This window comes from Heteronotia binoei, chromosome 5 (genome assembly GCF_032191835.1).
Source record: "Heteronotia binoei isolate CCM8104 ecotype False Entrance Well chromosome 5, APGP_CSIRO_Hbin_v1, whole genome shotgun sequence".
NCBI classification, from domain to species: domain Eukaryota; kingdom Metazoa; phylum Chordata; class Lepidosauria; order Squamata; family Gekkonidae; genus Heteronotia; species Heteronotia binoei.
In genome coordinates this window covers 131,775,084-131,796,896 of record NC_083227.1, presented here as the reverse complement: position 1 = coordinate 131,796,896, position 21,813 = coordinate 131,775,084, and the positions used below count along the sequence as shown (strand labels likewise).

Sequence of the window (21,813 nt, the reverse complement as noted above, 5' to 3'; positions counted from 1 at the left end):
TGTCACACAGTGGCCAAAAAAGAAAGGAGGTTCACAAGTGGGGCTAGAAGCCCTTCCTAGGGGCTCATAGAATTGGACCCCCTGGTCCAATCTTTTTGAAACTTTACACAATTTGTACTCCACCTTTCTGCCCAGTCAGGGCCACCAAGGTGGCTAACAACTAAAAGCAGGACATTATAAAATATGTCCACCAATGGGGCTAGAAGCCCTCCCACTGTGCCCCCCATAAGCACCAAGAATACAGAGCATCACTGCACCAGACTGAGTTCCAACAATAGGCTGTGGCTAATAGCCACTGATGGATCTCTGCTCCATATGCTTATCCAATCCCCTCTTGAAGCTGTCTATGATTGTAGCCACCGCCACCTCCTGTGGAAGTGAATTCCACATGTTAATCCCCCTTTGGGTGAAGAAGTACTTCCTTTTATCAGTTCTAACCCGATTGCTCAGCAATTTCATTAAATGCCCAAGAGTTCTTGTATTGTGAGAAAGGGAGGGAGAGCGAATGCTGCACGGGCGTTTAGGCACGTCTTTGTGGGGGCGGGGCTTGAACGTGCCTCGGGAAGCCTCCGCCTTCTCTCTTCAGTTCCTCTGCGATGCTCAGTCTGAGTAGGAGCGTGCTTCGCTTGCTCTGCCAGCATTGAGGGATCAGGCCTGGAGGCCATGGCTGATCACGTCGGGTTTGTGGGTCGGGCAGCGACTCGTTGTGCTTGGTGTTGACTGTGTCGGCCTTTAGAGCGCATTGCAGCGGTCGTGAGGAGCGTGTCAAGGGAGTGAACATTGGAAAAATTCTATGTTGATTTATAACGGGGGGTTTAGCGTGGAGGACACATAGCCTTGTCAGTTTGGGCTTGGCTTGTGTTAGGAGGCAGTTGGGGGCTGCCCGGTGTGTCGGCCTTTGCAGCTTAATTACTGCCCCCCCCTTTTTCTTCCCTCCTTTGAGGCCATTTTAAATTTCTTGCCTCGTGGCTGGGTGGCCATTTTAGTTACCACTGCTAAGACGGCCATTTTAGGTGCTCAGTGGGAGGCCATTTTAAGTGGGTATAGTTAGGTGGCCATTTTAGGTGCTCATTGGGAGGCCTTTTTAAGGGGGTATATTGGCAGCAATTTTGGGGCAGTTGTGAGCCTTTATTCCTGGTTTGGGACCTGCTTATTGGCAGCCATTTTAGGGTCCGCTGTTCAGGTCTTTACTCGTGGGCCTTTTTGGATCTTTAGACCAAAGAGTGGTTAGGGTTATCGTTGAGAATGTCTGGGCGCAAGGGCACTGGGAAGCCGAAGGGCAAGCAGCCGGCCCGTAAGGCTCCTAAGCCTGCACAGAAGCGGCCTCCGCTGCCTTCATCGTCTGACGAGGAGGGGGAGGATGAAATGAATGCAGCTATTCTTTTGAGGCTGCGGGCCCTTGAACAGGTGTCCAGTCTGCCACCTTCATTGGTTCCTCAGAAGGGGCAAGTATCAAAAATGGTTTTTCAAGCTGGCATTTTAACAAGATTATTCTAGAGGGCAGGTCTCCTGCTGTCGCTGGTGGAGCCATGGGTGTGGGCGTCCTGGATGCTGGAACGGGTCCTTCTTCTGCTGCTGTTGGAGCAGGTACTGCTTTGGTACCTGCTGGGTTGCCAGGTAAGTCGGGTGATGGTTCCACGGCCTATTCGGGGCTTGTCTGGCCATGGGGGCATTTCGGACCTGCTGCACCTAATGGTGCGGGTACCGCTGTTGGGGGTTCAAGCACCCCTTCTACTTTGGACGCTGGGTCCCAGGCTAGCTGGGCGTGGCAGCATGGCCAGTTTGGCCCTTATGGGAGTTGGCCAGGAGCTGGGCAGCAGGGTGTGGTTCCTTCCTTAACTGGGGGCTGGGGTTTCCCCTCTCCTTATGGGGCGGTTCCGTTTGGAGCCATGCCTTTTGGTGAGGTCGCCTTGCCTTTAGGAGACCACCTGTTGCCAGCCACTAGGGACAAGATCCTCAAGGGAGAATATGTGGACATTTTCTCCCTTTTGTTTAGGGAGCTGGAGAAAAAAGACAAGGAGGATCTTGATGATAAGGAAAAGAGAAGTTAAAAAAGAGGAAGGTGGATCGGACCTGGGCTAATTGGCTGCCCGGGTTTTTTGTGTATGCTGGGGTGATAGCATGTGCTCAGCCCTGGCAGGCGGCAAGGCTGATCCAGTACATGGACGTTATATACAAAGGGTACACGATATTTAGCGGCCTGGCCTGGATTCAGTATGACAAGGAATTCAGGATGAGGGCCGCTTTGTACCCTTCCCTACCCTGGGATCGCATCCACCAGCAACTGTGGCTGCAAGTGATGTCACTGGCTCGGCCCAATTTGGGCGATCACTCTGACAGTGGTCATCTGGTTGTTAAGGCTTCCTCTTCTCAGGCTACTTCATCATCATCTTCCCGCGGTTCAGCGGGGCAGGTGGTTCAACCCCGCTTGCTTTGTTGGGAGTTTGGGTCACAGGGGGTGTGCAGTCGGAAAGCTTGCCAGTTCAAGCACGAATGCCCCCTGTGTGCCGGCCCACACTCCTTTAACAACTGTCCAAGAATTCGACCACGTAAGGGCCAGAAGAGACAGGGTGGGAGTGGGGTTTTTTCCCAAGTTGGAAAAGGGCCCTAGCCCGATAAAGCTGGGACCTCTTGAACGGTGGCTACACAGGTACCCACGCAGGGCTGATAGTTTATATTTGTTGAATGGTCTCAGAACCTTAGTTCGGTTAACACGTAGTGGAGGCTAAGATCGCCAAGGAGCTGGTAGAGGGCAGGATTTTGGGCCCATTTTCTAGTCCTCCAGTGGTTAACCTTAGGGTTTCCCCATTGGGGGTGGTTCCAAAGAAGGCGCCTGGTGAATTTCATTTGATTCACCACCTTTCTTACCCCAAAGGTTCTTCTGTTAATGAAGGGATTCCCGAGGAACTTTGCTCAGTTAGGTATACTACCTTTGATCAGGCCGTGGGCATTGTTTAACGCTGTGGTCAGGGGGGTGAGCTGGCTAAATGCTATATCAAATCTGCATTTCACCTTCTCCCTGTCCATCTGGATGATTTTGAGCTTTTGGGTTTCTCTTTTGCAGGGCAATTTTACATGGACAGGGCTTTGCCTATGGGCTGCTGTGTATCATGTGCTGCTTTTGAGTGTTTCAGCACATTCCTCGAATGGGCTGTGCGTGAAAAAGTGGGTTTACAGGATGTCATCCATTGTTTGGATGGCTACCTGTTTGTGGGTTCTGCGGGTTCTGGGCGTTGCGCTCAGTTGTTGTCAGGCTTTATTGAGCTGGCCGCTGAGTTGGGTGTGCCATTGGCCGAGGAAAAAACTGAGGGCCTGGCCCAATGCCTTGTGTTTTTGGGAATTGAATTGGACACTCTAGCGCAATCGTCCAGAATTCCTTTTCAGAAGCTGGAGGATTTAAGGAATAGGATTAGTACTTTCCTTCTCAAGAAGAAGGTCACGCTTCTTGAGCTTCAGCAGTTAGTTGGGCACCTTAACTTTGCTTACAAAGTGGTTGCTCCTGGAAGGGCCTTTCTTTGCAGGTTCTGTGACGCTATGGCAGGCCTTCGCTTGCCCCAGCACAGGACTAGGGTTACCAGCAGCACGAGGGAGGACCTGCAGGTGTGGCAGGAGTTTTTGGAATCCTTTAATGGGATTTCTTTTTGGAGAGAGGACATGAGAGTTGAGGCAGAGCTTCAGGTCATGTCTGATGCTGCTGGGTCATTAGGTTTTGGGGTCTACTTCCGTGGACACTGGCGCATGGATGTTTGGCCAGATTCATGGGTGCAGGCTGGTTTGAGATGGGATCTCACTTTTTTAGAGTTTTTTCCCATTTTGGTTGTGGGGAAGTGATATGGCTGATCGCATCGTACATTTTTGGTGTGATAACATGGCTGTGGTTCATGTTATTAATTCCCTTTCATCCAAATCGCAATGGGTTATGAGGTTGGTGAGGGCCTTCACTCTGCGTTGCCTGCAGCTTAACATTTTGTTTTTGGCCAAGCATGTTCCTGGGATGAATAACGGGGTGGCTGATGCTCTCTCTCGTAAACAGATGGAGAGGTTTCGTCAGCTGGCCCCAGATGCCAATCAAGAGGCAGCGCCGATGCCCCAGGAGCTATGGCTGATTGGAGAGCCAAGGCCTGCATAGCGATAGGACTAGCCATTGCGCCTAGCACCAGGAAGTCTTACAAACATGCTGTGCGGCAGTTCAAAGACTTTAGGGCCAAGGTATGGTAACGCATTGTTTGGCCCCTCCCAGTGGAGCAGTTGCTCCATTATTGTGTTTCCTTAAAAGGAAAGGGATTGGCCGTGCAATCGATTAGAGGATGCCTGTCTGCGCTGCCTTTTGCTAGCAAGGCGTTAGAGTATAAGAAGGAAACAGCAGATTTTCGTATTTGAAAGATGCTGGAAGGGTGGTCCAGAGAGGTCGGGCCTAATCCTGACACCAGGAACCCTATGTCTCCTGAGATTCTTAGGGGTTTGAAGGGGGTTTGGAGTGCAGTTTGTGCATCTCACTTTGAGGCTGTTTTGTTTCATGCAGCCTCTTTAGTGGCCTTTTGGGGGGCACTTAGGATCAGTGAGTTAGTGGCAAGCTCCAGGAAGGATCGTAGGGCGTTGTCACTTGGGGATGTTAGGTTAATGGGGGGTAAGGCGGCTCTCACCGCCCGCCATTCCAAGATGGACCAACAGGGCATTGGGACTTTAGTGGAGTTGGGTCCGTGTTCAGAGGCGGAGCTTTGCCCAGTTTCCGCATTGGCTGATTATTTGGCTGTGCGGGGAGGCTGCGAAGGGTTGTTGTTTTGTCATTCTGGAGGCAGCCCTCTGACAAAACATCAGTTTTGGGCAGTGACATCTAGGGCCTTAGCTCTGTTGAGGTTGTCTGGAGTGAGCTTTGGTACCCACTCCTTAGAATTGGGGCGGCCTCTATGGCCGCGGTCTTGGGATATTCTTCTTCATTCATCCAGCGCCTTGGCCGTTGGCGGTCTCGGGCTTATAAGCATTATATTCGCCCTTTGCTCTACTCTTAGTTTTGTTCTGTGGAGTTGGGGTAGTTATGGTTAGGTTTTATAACTTGTCCGTTTTTCTCTTTAGATGCTGTTGTTCCTGGCCGGAGGAGCTGAGTTCTCATCTGCGGGCACAGTTATGTGTTTTGGGCGGCACATCAGGCTCGGAGAACTTCTGTTGGCTCTCAGCTGGGGCTCAGCCAATATGTTACTGTTGAATGGCGAGGGCGCCGAGTCTTCAGTGGCCTGGTTTGCTTCCAATGTTATTTCATGGGAGTGTGGTCCCTCCTCCTCGGGTTTTAATTATTCACCTGGGGTGGAACGATCTCAGGCTGATTAAAGGCAAGGCTTTGATCTTGCAGGCTCGAGATGATTTCAAGTACATTAGGAAGAGATGGCCCAGTACCATCATAGTCTGGTTAGCCATGATTCCGCGCTTGGTGTGGCGCAGTGCTTGGAATCCAGCTGGGATAGAGAGGGCTTGTTACAGAGCAAATAAGGAGATTCGTAAGGAATTGGAGGGTGATTTGGGTCACTATTTTCCCCATCCAGATATTTCTACGGAATATCCTGACCTCTACAGAGGGGATGGAGTGCATCTCTCGGAAAAGGGTAATATGCTTTTCCTGAGGGATCTTCAGCAAGGGCTGGGGTTGGCTTTGGGCCTTTCGGTGGGTGCTAAGCTCTAAGTAGAGACTTGGCCTTAGTTGTGGCAGGTTTTACTGGGTTTATGGTGCCATGCGGCCTGGGGAGGACTGGTTAGCCTCCCCCTTTTGGGGAGTTAGGGGTCTGGCAGGATCAACCTTTGGGTATTGGTGACCCAAGGTGTGTGAATGCAGACTGTCCTGGAGACTCGATTGGATGGGTGCCTTTCGCTGAGACGCGCGTCTGGTGACTGGGCCCTCCGGTGTGTGCCTCGCTGCTGGGCCTGCCTGATGGGAGCTGTGACACGCAGCTCCAGCTGGGGGGCCAGGTCTCTTGCCCACAAGAAGGCAGGGCAAGAGACCTGGCTGGAGTTCTGGTTGCCCTTGCCGTTGCTGTCTTTATTTAATAATGTGGCCCATAGTTTTACCAACTCATTTGTGTCCGCCTCTTTATTCCGACTTGGGGGGCAATCAGTATGCAAGGGTTATGCATAAAGAGCAAAGATCAATCTCCAGCTCTTCAATGTTCCATGATGGAACCTTTTCCATTTCCTACCTTTTCTATTTCCTACCATGTCATAGGAGCAGAACAACAGACTTCAAAGTCATTTTCCCTGGGCATTGTCTGCCACTGTCTAGAGCAGCTGCCATGTGGGTTCTGTCAACAGATTGGGTCATCTTCAATGAAAGCAGAAAATATTAAATAAAGGACAGAACTAAATGGTATGGAAATATTACCACTGACTCTGTGCCCCATATCTGCGAGTTTTGACTCATAAAAACTTACCGTATGTCCTGGAAAAAAATGTGTTGGTCTCTAAAGTACTATGGAACTCAAATTTTATTCTACTATGGACTAGCAAGTCTGCAGGTGACTTGCACAACATGTAATCTATGCTATGCAACCACAAGCCAAGAGGGAGTAGGAAAACCCATGGTATAATGTCATGTATTATAGTTTACCAGAGACAGGAGAGAGAAATAAATTAAGTGACTATAGCCCCATTTTCACTGCAATGTCACATTACACTCCTTCGCAAAATAGGAATAAGGATGGGCATGGACTGATAAAAGGTGGTTCAATTCAAGATTCATGGTGGCCCATGCACCAAACCCCAAACCAAATCAAACTGGTTTCACATGGACTGAACGAGTCAGGGAAGTTTGGGATGCAGCAGAACAGCCTCCCAAGGTGCTAGAGACTCAAAACTTGCAGGAGATCTCCAGACAACTTCCCTTTACCTGCCTACCTTGTTTGGTGAAGATTGGATTTATGTCGGTCCAAGTTACAGCCCCCCAAAAGAAGGTGCTCCAAAAGTGCTTTGGGGAGATGTCAAATGCTAGTTCTGGTGTATATAGAAAAGATTCTGTGCAAGATAGAGACATCAGATCCTTGAGGACCCCCCCTCCACGGGATGCTCCCTGACATGCCCTCTAACTCCAGGTTATGTGCAGATTGAATTTAGGTCCAAGTTATGGCCTCCCTCCAGGAAACTGCTTTGGGGGGGCACTGATGCCCCCCAGCACTCCACATGACCTTCCCTCTAGTTTCCTCGCGAGTAGGTGGCAGGCATGGGGCTACTCGCAAGTAGATGGCAGGTGCAGAGCTACTCGCGGGAAGGGGGGAGGCAAGCAGCAGAGGCCAGGAGAAGCGGCATCAATCAGGGCTGAGAGGGAAAGGCCGGAAGAAGCAGAGGTGATCAGGGCTGGGAGGGAGGGGAAGAGGCCATGAGAAGCCGGCGATGGAGGCTGGAAGGAAGGGGAAGGAGGGGGGAGAAGCGGCCATGATCAGGTCTGGGAGGGAGGAGAAGAGGCCAAGAGAAACTGGCAATGTGGGCAAAGCAGCCCCCCACCTCCCCTCCTCTAGTTAAAGGGCCAGATGATCAGTTGTTTCGTGGGTCCTTTAACTAGCATGGGTGCACTATTTTAATGGCAGGGAAGGGAGAGTGGTGGCAAGGGGCAGACAAGGAAGAGCTTTCCTCTTCTCCCTGCTGCTTTCCCCACCACCACCCTCCCTCCCTTCCCCACCATTAAAATAGTGCGCGGGGCTGGAGGCAGAAGCAGCCCCAGCCCCTGCGCTAGTTAAAGGGCCTGCAAAACAGCTGATCATTGGGTCCTTTAACTGCTCCAGGTGGGGGGCTGCTTCTGCCTGGGTGGCACAGGTTATTTTAATGGTGGGGAGGGCGGCGGCAAAAGCAGCAGGGGAGGAGAAGACCCTTCTCTTCCCTCCCTGTCACTCTGGTCACCACCCTCCTTTCCTTCTCTGCCACTAAACAGCGGGCGGAGCCTGCAGCAAAAGCAGCCCCCAGCTCCCCCAGTAGTTAAAGGGCCCACAAAACAGCTGATCCGCAGGCGTTTTAAGTCCAGCGGGAGGATGAGACTGCTTCTGCCCCTGGCCTGCCAAATCACTCGCGGGGCCAGTGGCAGCCCCAGGAACCATGGCAGAGGCCTCAGGGGCTGGTTGGTGCCTCGAGTCAGGGGGCCTCACCCAGAAGTTGGGGGGCTCACCCTCGTTGCCACAGGCCTGGGCAGGAGCCCTTGATGGAACTTCCTATCAGACTAATGGTTCCCAGGATGAGTGATAATAGCCTCTCTTAGTGGATCATATGCTAAAACTATATTGGGCAATTCAATTCACATTGAAACACATTCACTCATTGTCAGGTGTACCACTTCACATCATACACAAGATCCCAAAATCAGACTAATCTTGGCATTTTAGAACACCTCTGGCTCAAAGGATCTACGAAACGTATTACTGGAAAGCAGGTAGCAGATGATATAAAAACCCCCTCTGTCTGAAACCCTTAAGAGGCACTGCCAGCCTGAGACCAATCCCTCACTAGCAGTGGAGGACTGGGTCTAAAAATATTGGTTGCCAGGAGACACTGGGGGCCCACCCACAACTATAAGGCTATAATTTCATTTTTGTAAGAAATAAATAATTTTTTAAAAAAAATACGTACGTGGGGAAAAGGTACAGTTAAAGCTTTTGCAAAATTAATACATATTTTTAGTAATTACGGTGTATATATATTGTACATATTATTGGCATTATACATAAGATACTAAATGTAAATATGGATTTCATTTTCTCCAAGGGAGCTGATCTCTGCCAGCTGGAGATCAGTTGTAAAAGCAGGAGACCCCAGGCCCCACTTGGAGGCTGGCAACCCTAAATACAACATAAATTTTAATTGCATTACAGTAATAATACGGGAACTTCTATTATATTTTCAAGCTACTAAAAAGTCATTAACATTTTTAACATATTGCCTAATGTTTAAGGGGGCCCACTTGCCACCAGGCAAGCTGACACCCTGGTCAGTCCGCCACTGTCTAGCAGTTGCTTCACTCCCTGGCTTCTGGAACCAGTTTGGTGTAGTGATTAAGTGTGTGGACTCTTATCTGGGAGAACCGGGTTTGATTCCCCACTCCTCCACTTGCACTTGCTGGGATGGCCTTGAGTCAGCCATAGCTCTGGCAGAGGTTGTCCTTGAAAGGGCAGCTGCTGTGAGAGCCCTCTCAGCCCCACCCATCTTCCTTGTGTGGGAGGAAGATAAATGAGATTGTGAGCCACTCTGAGATTTGGAGTGGAGGGCGGGGATATAAATCCAATATCTTCTTCTTCTTTCCTCAGCTCAAGCAAACAATTCCCCACCAGTTGCTGCATGGGCGCATTTTGATCTGTGGCTCCCACCAATTTCCCTCACAACTTCCCGCTCTTGGTTTTTTTTTTTAAAGATCTGAAAGCTGTGAACGAAATTGGAGGGAACCATGAATCAAAATGCACCCATGCAACAACTAATAGGGAATCTGTTGCTTAAGCCAGGGAAAGCAGAAGCTTGGGGGTGGAACAACTGCTAGTGAGGAATCGGTCTGAGTTGACAATACTGAGCTTAATGGACCAATGGTCCTATTCATTATAAGGCAGCTTCATGTGTTTGTGTGTTCAGTTTGGAACCACAATTTAAACTGGCTTGCTCAAAATAATTTGATTTAGAATAAAATGGCTGCAAGACTCCTTGATTGTATTTTTTTATTTGCAGGACTCCAAAGCTTTGTAGAGACTAATTGGCACTAATTAGTGTTAATCTTTTATCTCACTCCATCACAGATACAATTATCATCCTCATCATCAGAACTGCAAGAGAAGGAGAACAATTCAGTGGCACTAGGTTAAAGGCCATGTTTTTATTATGGGAGTGTTTGCAGTGAATTTCAATAAAATTACCAAAGTTTTAATGTCTCCTGATTAAGTGCTTAGGTAAGTAGAAGCTGTGTTTTCAGGAACTGGCATCAGAGCTCCTTTGTTGTGTCCACTGGAAATTATTGATCTGCATTGTTGTTATTAAATTACTTCTTTAAAAAATCCTGTCCGCTATTGATGGTCAGGTCATCAGGGATCTTAGGATATTGGATTTCAACAATTCAACAATTCCATCTTGTTGAACTGCAAGTATTTTAGCTGCGTAAACTCAACCTTTTCCCATAGTTTCTAGTGTGGCTCTCTATATCTATTACCAAAGCTTTATATTAATATATTAAAAAGCCATTACTTTAGTTAACATTCTGATTCTCTCAGTCCATTACTATATCAGGAAATAAATAAAATAAATGTAAGTCAAGAAAGAATGGAAGTCAATGCTATAAATATTTCAGAGCTGTACAAAACAGAAATAATATTTTTGTGATCCTTCTTTTTATTAGAATTCATCATTTTATTTTTAATGTAATTTTAAAAAAATTGTTAGCTACCCTGAGCTATCTTAGACAGAGTAGGTTTACAAGTCTTTAATAAATAGAAAAATATATTGATTGTGCAATAATCAAAAATACCTTACAGATAAAGATGTGGTTAATGCTTTTTATATAGAGTATGTAGTTTTATATATTGGAAGGAAAAAAGTATAAAAAGTCCGGATTCCAATAGGGAAGGGCAGGATATAAATATAATAATAATAAAAAATAACTTTCTGTCATTGTGCCACTGAAAGTGCTAGAGAATGGCAGGGCTAAGCATTTGTCAAGGTCAATACTACATTTAGGGCATCATTTTGGACTTATCCAAGGTTGGGCCCAGAGATGTTTAAATGATCTGTAAGTTAGCAACACTGCTACACCTTACCAGGACTTTTTTTGTAGAAAAAGTCCAGCAGGAACTCATTTGCATATTAGGCCACACACCCCTGACATCAAGCCAGCTGGAACTGCGTTCCTGTGCGTTCCTGCTCAAAAAAAAGCCCTGCACCTTACCAAGCTAAGATTGCCTTCTGGATTCAGTACAAGCACAAAAGTAGATTTGTTTACAACAAATCTATCATAACACATAATTACAGAAGGATAGCCATCTGTTGTAGCAAAATTACATGAGCCTAGTAGCACTTTAAATTCCAACAAGATTTATTTCGGCATGAGCTCTTGTGAGTCTGAGCAAATGTAAGAGCATCTCCCTTCTCTTGCAATTGTTAATTTGTTCCACTTTATGGAACTCTTTTTCTTCTGTTTAACAGGTTTCCCAAGCAATGGGAGAGAGCAGGGAGGGGAGCTGCTCTCCGAGGCAGTGAGATATTAGAGGAAGCACTATGTTATTTCAAGATTTTCTATCTGCGTTTTTTTTTTTTTGCCTGGGGTGGGGATTGTAGGTGAGAGAGGAAGCCTTTGTTTTCATTCTAGTTCCTTTTAAATAATTTTCTTTGAATCATAGAATCATAGAATTGGAATGAGCATCCAGGGTCATCTAGTCCAACCCCCTGCACAATGCAGGAAACTTACAAATACCTCCCCTATTCATAGGATCTTCATTGCTGTCAGATGGCCATCTAGCCTCTGTTTAAAAACTTCCAAGGAAAGAGACCTCACCATCTCCTGAGGAAGCCTGTTCCACTGAGAAATCGCTCTAACGGTCAGGACGTTCTTCCTAATGTTGAGCCGGAAACTCTTTTGATTTAATTTCAACCCATTGGTTCTGGTCCTACCTTCTGGGGCCACAGAAAACAATTCCACACCATCCTCTATATGACAGCCCTTCGAGTACTTGAAGATGGTGATCCTATAATCTCTCAGCCACCTCCTCTCCAGGCTAAACATCCCCAGATCCTTCAACCTTTCTTCATAGGACTTGGTCTCCAGATCCCTCACCATCTCCGTTGACCTCCTCTGGACCTGTTCCAGCTTGTCTATATCCTTCTTAAAATGTGGTGTCCAAAACTGAACACAATACTCCAGGTGAGGTCTTACCAGAGCAGAGTAAAGCTTACCAGATGAGGTCTTACCAGAGCATCATATCACATGATCTGGACACTATACTTCTGTTGATACAGCCCAAAATTGCATTTGCCTTTTTAACCACTGCATCACACTGTTGACTCATGTTCAGTGTATGATCCATTAAGACCCCTAGATCCATTTCGCACATACTACTGCTAAGACAAGTCTTCCCCATCCTATAAAGATGCATTGGATTTTTCCTATCTAAATGCAGAACTTTACATTTATCCCTGTTAAAATTTATTTTCTTGATTTTAACCCAGTTTTCCAGCCTGTCTAGGTCATCCTATATCCTGTTTCTGTCTTCTACTGTATTTTCAACCCCTCCCAATTTAGTATCATCTGCAAATTTAATAAGCATTCCCTCTATTCTTTCATCCAAATCATTGATAAAGATGCTGAACAAAACAGGTCCTAGGACAGATCCTTGAGGTACTCCACTTGTCACTCCTCTCCAAGAGGATGAGGAACCATTCACAAGCACTCTTTGGGTGTGATCTGTCAACCAGTTACAGATCCACCTAATGGTAACAGGATCCAAACCACATTTTACCAACTTCTCAACAAGGGTAGTATGTGGAACCTTATCAAAAGCCTTACTAAAATCAAGATGAACGACATCTACAGCATTCCCATGATCCAGCAAGGTAGTCACTTTCTCAAAAAAAGAGATCAGGTTAGTCTGACATCACTTGTTCTTGAGAAACCCATGCTGGCTCTTAGTAATCACATCCATTCTTTCTAAATGTTCCAGGACTGACTGATGATTTGTTCTAATTTTTTTCCACATATAGACGTCAAGCTGATGGGTCAGTAGTTACCCGGATCCTCCTTTTTCCCCTTCTTTCCCCTTCCCCTTTTTCCCTCCAATCTTCCGGCACCTCTCCTGTTTTCCAGGAATTCTGAAAAATAATAGCTAGAGGCTCAGAAATTACATCCACAAGCTCTTTTAGAACCCTTGGATGCAATTCATCTAACCCTGAGGACTTAGTTTCATTTAAAGAAACTAGGTGTTTATGTACTACCCCTATGCTGATCCTAGGTTGGAACACCATAGTCTCATTATGTGTTCTGTTTTTGCCATGTTGAGCACTGTTTCCCTCAGAAGAGAAAACTGAGGAAAAGTAGGAATTGAGCAATTCTGCCCTCTCTTCATTACCTGTTACAATTCCACGTTTCTGCCCTTGCAAAGGGCCTACCATGTCCTTGCTCTTTTTCTTACTCTGAACTTAAGAAAATAACCCTTTTTTGTTGTTTTTAGCATCTTTGGCCAGCCTAAGCTCATACTGAGCTTTAGCTTTCCTAACTTTTTCTCTACAAGCACTGGTGATTTGTTTATATTCATTCGTGGTTATAAGGACCTCCTTCCAATTCCTAAATGAGTCTTTTTTTATTTCTTGAGTCTTTAGAGAGCTGTTTATGGAGCCAACTTGGCTTCTTTAGCCTTTTCCCATTTTTTCTTTTCATAGGAATCGTCCCATCCCTCCTGAACCCCCTTCTCCCTAAGTATTTCTGAGCATGGGATTTTACCCAGCATAGTTCTTTGGTTTGGTTCTTTAGTTTAGTTTTGCACTGTTTTTCTAGGAGTTTAAAGGACTTGTGCTGTTTTGTTGGGATATCTTAATTTGTTTTAGATTTTTTAAAAACTGCTTTGCATTTTCTCTTATTCTAAATGGTAATTTATTTTTAAAGAGTGTGTGCTGTTTTGGGAGTTCCAAGTTGGATTCTCTGGTCTAACTTTGGTAGTGCTGGGCTTGCAACACTGGCCTTTGGTCTCCTGAGATTCTTTGGTTTGACATTGGTTCTCTAGGGCTTGTTGGTTCTGTTTGCATTTGGAGGCTTTTGGCCAGTAGTTGCTCTTGCATATTTAGCTATTAATTTTTTCACCTTTGAGAAAAGCTGGATTTATCCTCATAGGAAAAATGGAAACAACTAGGATGGCAACTTGTTCAGGGGCCTTGATCCAATCCGCTTAAAACTTGTGGAGAAGGGGTTTAATTGACAGGCAAGATGAAGTTACTTGTAATTTTAGTCTCATTTGCTTGAAAAACAGCTATTCCAACCCCTGCGAAGAGTGTCCCATAGGGAATAATGGACCCAAACAATGTCAGAACTTCCCTCCCGAAAAAACCTCGAATCCAAATTTCAAAATGGCATCAGGGACAAAAATAATCCAAAATACCAATATGGAAACTGTTCCCAAAATCTAAATCTGAAAACATACTCTTTTTCTCATTTGCACATCCATAAAAGTAAATGTTTTTTGAACTATTGCTGTAAACCCTATGGTATTATGATGTAATATCAAGCTCGTTTTTTTTTTTTAAGTATATAAGTTGGAGAACTCTTGGTCTCTCAGACTCCTTATTGTCCCTTTTTCATTTGCATGCATCTCAATAATTAATACTTATGTTTTCCTTTAACAAAATAGTTTGTTGTTGTTTTTGGATAATAAAGTAAGGAGAGAGCCACATAATAACAATGCAGACCTAAGCAGAATTTCACCATTTACTTAGAAGGATAAAGCGAACTCTATTTTGTAATGGTATGGTTATATTTTTTTTAAGTTATCCTAAATGTAACCTCTGGAGCTACTATTTACCTCTAATTTTACCTCCACTAGGCAAACTATATGAATATTCATGTTTTAAGCTACAGTTATGTCTGCTAGGGAATGGGATAATTCCTATTCTCCCCCCACCCCAACTGTTTGTAAGCAGACTCAAGATAGTGGGGGGGGGGGAGGTTGGTGAAGAGATAACCTGAGGTGAAAGAAACAGTAGCCCCATGACCATTCTCTCCTTCAACCCAAGTGATGGCATTTAGAAAAGAAAAAAGTTTTTAATGATAATCTGAACTACCTGCAAAATGTTGTCACATCTTAATACTTCTACAATAACCAGCTAATGCAGTATTTTTGAATTTCCAAATAACACAGAACTCTTCACCCAGTTGGATGTTTTAGAGAAAATTAAAAGTGGGAAATACATATCCATGGAGAGGATACAGTATTATGAAATGAAGAAATGTTCTGGCATCAGAAGATAGTGTTTGAATGACAAAACTGGGTTGTTGTTTTTTTCAAATTAGGGATTGTATTTTTTAAAAAGGAATGAAAGAGCCAAAGCAATGTCCAGAAGGAATAAGAAACAATTGCATTGACTTCTGTATTGACACCTTAGGCTCCTTACTTATTTGTCTCCAAATATATGATTAAGCAGGATGATGCTACTGAGCTGAAGACTGAAATTTTCAGCACTTATTCACTGCAATAAAGATGTACTTAAAGGGTCATTATCCTTGGTTATTTCTGGCTCATTTTTTTTTTACTTATCTTTGTAATGAGTCAAATTTAAAAGGCAGGTTTAATTGGACATTGACTAAGACTTCAATTTGATTGGCATTAATAAGAATGCTCTCCACAAGAGCTTCTCTTTTTTCCTTCTCGAAAGAGGCTATTCAGCATGAAACAATACACTCGGTGAAATCAGCCTTCCTCCCCTTCATTAATGCTGCTGAAGCTACGGGTCCTTAATATCCATCTTCTCTTGGCTGGTAGTATCACACTTGACTGGGTTGATTAAGTGGGTACAATTGGTAATAAATGCTTCTCTTCAAGACTGTGTAGCTCTGGCTACTTTGAAGTGATGGTTGTGAGACCCATCATGAACAAGTCCTCTCTGAACATCAGTGACTTCAATTATTATAGCCCAGAGGGCAACAATTCAATCTTGTGCAAGGTGCTCATGCAGGTAGGGGATAAGAAGCTTCACAGGCAATCTTCAAGCAGACCTTCAAAGAACTGTTTTTTGTGCCCCTTCCTGGAAAGGTGAGACGTCGGAGCACCTAGAAATGGGGAATTTTTAGTGGTGGCACTTTTGGAATGTTCTCCCCCTTGATGCTGACCTGATGCCTAGCATACTGTCCTTTAGGCACCAGGCCAAAACATTTCATTTTATCAGGCTTTTAACTATGGATTTTTACCTTTTTAGCTGTTTTATGGTCTGCTTCTGGTCCTTAGTCTGCTTAATGCATTCTTTTAGGCTGTTCAGTCATTGTTTCATTTTATTTTTATGCTCACGGCTTGTTTTTAATATTGAATGATAAACCTCTTCAGGAATATTCTTACTCAGAGGTGTCAAATGTGCGGCCCACAGGTCTGACTCATCTCCCAGAAGGCTCCTATCAGGCCCACAAGCAGCTGGCCATCATCTGCTTCCTTCCTTCTCTCCTGCTTCCTTCAGTCGCCATTTTTGTGTTTCTCCATGCAATACAGCCAGGGCCAGTGCCAGGCTCACTGGTGCCCAATGCTGGGAGGGTGGGAGCTGCCCCCTCCCTCCTGGGTAATTTAAATCTTGCAGAAGGTTGCCTAGGAACAGCCGCTGCCCTTCCTGTGCCTGGGAAAGGTCCCAACAATCAGTGTGCAGCCTAGGGGGGGCACCAAATTGGATGGTGCAGGGCCTTTAAATTGCCCAGGAGGCCAGCCACCTGCTCCTGGGCACTCTCCTGATCACAGCTAGCATGAGCAGAAGCAGCCAGGGTGGCCTCCCCCTCCATTTAAAGGTCTTTAAATCATGCAGGAAGGACAGCTGTGGCATCAGGCCAAAATCAATACAAATACCTAATCAATATATATGGCTTAGCAAAACTAGAAATACATAGTAGTGCTTTTAGGCATAGTAGTGCTTTTATCTGTAGCAGCTTTAAAGCAAAAGACTTTTTGCTGGCTGAAGGAAAAGGGAACTGCAAAAGGTCATTGCCCTTTCTAAAAACCGCAGGGTGAAAGCGCCATCAAGAAGCATAAGAGGAACTATGGCAGGTGCTAGCAATGGAGCAAGAAGATATGTGTGGGTGTGTGTAGAGTGCTTCTATATATGGAAATAGGGGGCCACTTGGAGCCCTAACGGGCTCAGAGAGCTGAAAAACAACCCGGATTGTGGTTAAAGTGTGACATAGGCACCGCCCCACACTAAGGAGAACATGGGTGTTTTGAGTTGGCAGTTGGGGTGAAGAAACCCAATAAAAGGCGGCAGGCAACTGTAATTTGCTGCTCAGAGTTTAGAGTCCAGACTCTCTCTCTGATGCCCGTGTGCTAAGGGCCTACGTGCACGTTAAATAAAGAAGCTGTTTTCCTGATTCCTCGTTTCCGCGGCCTCCGTTATTGATCCGGCTGAAATTGGTAACGTATAAATAGGGTTTCCCCGTAACATAATTTGGTGCATTGGCCCGGTTTGGGGCCTTTAGCCCCTTTCTATTAGCCCGGCCGACTGCGGCTGGTGGCTGGTGGGACTAGAGCAACGGTAGTGGCGCCACCGGCCCTCCTTTGGGCTGACCGTCCTCAGTCTCCCCCGTCGCCGGCTGCCTTCGACCAGGCCTAATCGACCTAGCGGAAAGAGGCAACAGGAACCAGCCCTGCTTAGAAGACTCCGGAGTGTTAGTATTGAACCCCAACTTAGAACCTTGACCACAAGGGCGTGACAACTTTTTTTAGGACCTTGTGCTCAACGTAGCTTTCTTTTACGTATAATAGTCTGACTGCAGTAACGAACCTCTCCGAGATGGTCGAGTAGGTGACCCACAGGGTCACCTGACAGCCCGCCTCCGGCGAGGGGCGGGTAGGAACACCCCGCTTCAGCAGCACTCGCAGGACCCATGGAGCGGGAAGGGACATAGTCGCCTTCTGCCTGTGGCCTTCTAACAGTGTCTGATCGACGGAGAAGGGAAGGTATTAGCCCCTTCTGCCGGCGGGCCTTAGTCAGTTCCGCATGCAGCCGCTGCAGTAGGCTACGGGCTGCATTCGAAGAGGGGAAGGGACGAATTCGACCCTTCTGCCTCCTATAGGTAGGGTAATAAGTGAAGGAGAAAAATAAAACGGCTGAGTCACCCGCCAGGGAGAGGCCGCCTCTTCTTCCATTTGGGGAAAGTTTTGTGTTTAATGTGTAGGGAAATTGTGGGTCCAATATGTCTACAATGTTTTGTCTGTCTGGTTAACCATCAGTGACTTATAATCTGGGGGACGCCCCTGCTGTTTTTGTGATTGCCATCCTGACACAGGTTTTAGGCCAGGTACCCCACTCTTCTTCCAGAGCTTTCAAAAAGTGGGGAAAGAAAGGAGGTTTTTGTGCCTCCTCATTAGTTGAGAGTTTTATTATTGCAATATAAGCTGTCTAGTATGCCTGATGTGTGCTTGATGCGCGCTTGAGACAATACTTCGTATTGAAGCGATAGTGGATCTGTCAGTACTGCGTTTCCCGCCTGCGTGAGCACGGTGGGCCGGGACCACAAAGAAGCGGCTGAATAGGCTCCCATATGTGTTCTCCCTCCCTTACCAGGGAAGAGGGGAGGCATTTCTACGATTGGGCAGATTGTGACTTCCGGGCTCCAGGCGATAAGTTTTATTATATAGTTCGTCCCTGGGTGCGCACCCCAAATAAATTGTCCCTCTGTTGGGAAGAGGCCCTTTGCCCCTACCTTCGGGTCCAATTGTGGGAAGGGTCCAACGATACAACAACTGGGTGGCTACTTAAACGACGAGCGAAGACTCCCACTGGGGGGAGTGGCGCCTGGGCGCGGTGGTATTTTCTTAGACAAAAAGAGGGGGATCGCATCTGTGCCTGGGAGATTAAGTCCCAAACTGCCCATCCAGTAATCAGTAAGAGGGCGGTGAATTGGTCCCCCCTGATTGCCCAGCACCCATTAGCTGTGAAGGATTTTCACTCACGAAATTGTAAGCGCTGCTCTGAAGGAAAGAGCTTACTTAGCCTTAGCCCACAGGTCGAGTCTGAACTGGCCTGGTACGTAGTGACTTTGGATGCTGGGTGGGACCCCTTTAATACCAAAGCAGTAGTCTGCCAGTTAGTCGACCAGTATCTCGACGATCCCTCGATAGTACAACCGTATGCCTCCCTCCCCGACCTTCCAGTCGGAGGACCAGCCCTGGTGGAGTCCCCGTCAGAGGTTCCGTAGGTTGGTAGGACCCTGGGTCAATACCCCGGGACTGCTGACCCTTTGTTGGTGCACTCCACCGCGCCATAGACACAGGCATAATATCTGTCTGTGAGTAGGAGAACAGGGGGAGACGACTGCTTGGTTGCTAGGAGGTCAAATCAGGGGCCCGACTGGAGGCGTGGGACGCACGCGGTGGTGCTTCCTAAGGAAAACTCGGGAGGGTCCCCTACTGGTTTGGAAGATCAAAGGTCGAACTGCCACCCCTGGTAGCCTAGAGGTTGAATTGCCACCCTGCCTTGGGCCGCCGCTGAGGATTTGACGAGCTGCCCTTGGCTGCATTAGTCTGAGTTTGAAGTAGATTATAAAAAGGACTGTGGCATAGATAAACTCCTGGAGGAAAATGAGGAGTTTGGATTTTTTAGATGTCCCAGAAGGGTCCCCGCAGCAGCATTCAATAGCTGTAGGGTCCCGGGGTGTGTTATGGAGGAAGAAATTTTTAGCAGCTCCCCTTGTGGGTGTAGTTCTGCTTATAATTATCATTGTAATGGCTGTCCAAAGGGCACAGCCTTGTTCACCATGCCCCTTTCTTGTCACCACTGCCTGCCCACAACACTGGATTGGGTACCATGGGAAATGTTATTATAAATCTGAAGATGAAAGGGATTGGAATAGCAGTGAGATTAAATGCCCCACATTTGGTGCCACCCTGGCATTGATTGATTCACAGTGGGATCTGAGTTTTCTAGTAAACCTGACTCGCCCTGTACACCACTGGCTTGGCCTCTCCAGACAGACAGGCCTGGTGTGGAAATGGCGAAATGGCACAGAGTTTGCTGATCAGTTTCTTGTGCGAGGAGATAATGCATGTGCTTATTTAGATGACACTGGGGTGAGTAGTACCAGGTGTTCCCTGGAGAAAAACTTCCTCTGTAGCCAGGCGGATGCCTGCGCTGGAAGTGAAGGAAGAAATTAAGATCAGAGCAGTAGATGGTTCACATTACTAGAAGCAGCAGGGCAGTGTAAAGGCTGCTTGTGGTGATGTGAAATATCTCTGCAGTATTGCATAACCCTGGCCTCCCTCAGAAAAACGGGAAGTGCCAGTGTGAATAAGCCACCTAGCAACTTGCAATAAAAATGTATGTGTTTTACCCCGGGAGAAAATCCTGGAGACAGCCCCCAAAGATTATTAACCAGGAAAACTGTGCTTTATTTTGTTTTATGATTGTAATGAGATTGCCATGTTCATGTCTTGTGGATCCGGCGGCCATGTATTACTTGAGCTTGCACAGCATTAATTGAGTATGGGTGTGTAGCTTGAGTGGTACATAATTGCCGGATGTAGCATCTCTGAATGGCCACCTCTTGGACGAGGCACTTGTAGTTAAGGAACCCCTTGGGAATCAAATGTTAAGACAGAGCAGTGTTTTCTGCCGCCCCTTGTAGGGAGCTGGTCCTTTAAGCCCAATGCAAGGCTCCCTGTCTTTTTGGTCCCTCAGACCCCTTTAGAACTTTGTCATCGTCCCCTGCCCCTTGCATCAGTTGGCACAGGAAACCCACGCTAGTCATGTGATGCCCTTTCCCAACTTCCGACCCATGAGTAGGCTTGAAGGCATTCGGGGCAACCTCTATCTCCGTTAGGCATGTATCAGGAGGTGAAGGAAGCCTTGAGTGTTATCACCTTTTACCTCTACGATTGGCTCCCACGGAGGCGGGTTGACCATTTTAGTAAAGAATTAGAGCAGTTACTTGAGAGGAGATATAAGGGCCACTGGTATCCGGAGACGCCCCTGAAGGGTTCCGCCTATCGCTGCATTTGCATTGGGAAGACCAGAGACCCTGTAGTAGAATTAGCTGCCAAAAGAAGTGGACTGACTGTAGAGGATGTCCAGGACAGCATTCCTGCAGAATTGATTGTGTGGATTGACCCATTTGAAGTCTCCTACCGATTTGGGGAAGAAGGGCCAGTCGAGACCGTGTATCTGAAGGACAATAAAGGCTGCAGCACAGCCAAGGGGCAGAGCAAAAGCAGAAGCAGGCTCAACCCTGAGGCTCCGGCGTTTGTCCCCGCTAGGAGTCAGACAACCTTCTTGTCCGGCTCCCCACCTCCATCTGCTAACCAATCCTCTTGTCCGACTTTTACCGTCGCTACTTTTGCTACCAAGTTTGGCTCCACTAAAGTGAAGAAAAGCAGCAAAAGGCTGAATTGGGGTCTTGCTTGCCCAGGAAAATAAAGGGTTGACTGTGAGATGTGGTTAAATAAGCTTCTTCTCTTGTGCAGTTGCTAAACGCCATTGCTGGAAGAGTGAGAGAAGATGGCATCGTCCCCTCCACCGCAGGAGGCCCAGATTGACGTCTGCCTTGACTGGAGCCAGGAGCTGGAAGAAAGTAGGTCCCCTAAAATCGGTCATAAGGGACGAGCCAGAAAGACAGCGGCTCCAGCCGGGAAGAAGCACTGGAAGAAGACCATTGCGAAGACCTTCGGCACTCACGAGGGTACCTATAACCTCAAAATCAAGGGTCGTGAACGGTTTCTTATGTTTAAGGAGCTGAATGAAGCCCTAGAGTTTAAAGATGCCCAGGAAGACCTTGAAACGGGGAAGAAGACCTCGAAGGGTCGTGGTGGAGGCAGAAGACCCCCAGACGATCAAGAAGAAAAGATGCCCCGACCTCCGGGTAAGCCCAGGGCTATGCGACCATCATTGGCACGCGACGAGTGCGCCTTTTGCCGCGAAAGGGGGCACTGGATCCATTCGTGCCCGGACGCCCCTCCCCAATTTCGCGACAGAGGAAGAGGCCGAAGGGGAGTGCTCGATCACCACTGGCATGCGATGCGTGAACCAAGAGTCATGAAAGTAGCCACGGGATGGTATCTCGCCCCTTACAAGTGGAACCACACAGCTTGGAACGAGGTCTCAGACGTAAGAGCTGGAATTGACGCGACACCAGAGAAAGATGACCACGGAAAT

The 21,813-nt window shown here is 46.9% G+C and overlaps 2 protein-coding genes across 2 annotated transcripts; both read left to right on the top strand.

Annotated features, from left to right (window-relative positions):
• The first annotated feature begins 19,247 nt into the window (after positions 1 to 19,247).
• Positions 19,248 to 19,820, top strand: LOC132572054 (C-type lectin domain family 2 member B-like). Its single transcript, XM_060238841.1, has one exon. The coding sequence runs from the start codon at positions 19,248 to 19,250 to the stop codon at positions 19,818 to 19,820; it is 573 nt and encodes a 190-aa protein (XP_060094824.1).
• Positions 19,821 to 20,487: 667 nt separating this feature from the next.
• On the top strand, positions 20,488 to 21,078 carry LOC132572053 (protein Tob2-like). Its single transcript, XM_060238840.1, has one exon. The coding sequence runs from the start codon at positions 20,488 to 20,490 to the stop codon at positions 21,076 to 21,078; it is 591 nt and encodes a 196-aa protein (XP_060094823.1).
• Positions 21,079 to 21,813: the final 735 nt, after the last annotated feature.

What these genes read in the sequence shown, in the direction of transcription:
- LOC132572054 (XM_060238841.1), top strand. Translation starts at nt 19,248, where the DNA reads ATGAGGAGTTTGGATTTTTTAGATGTCCCAGAAGGGTCCCCGCAGCAG.
- LOC132572053 (XM_060238840.1), top strand. Translation starts at nt 20,488, where the DNA reads ATGTATCAGGAGGTGAAGGAAGCCTTGAGTGTTATCACCTTTTACCTC.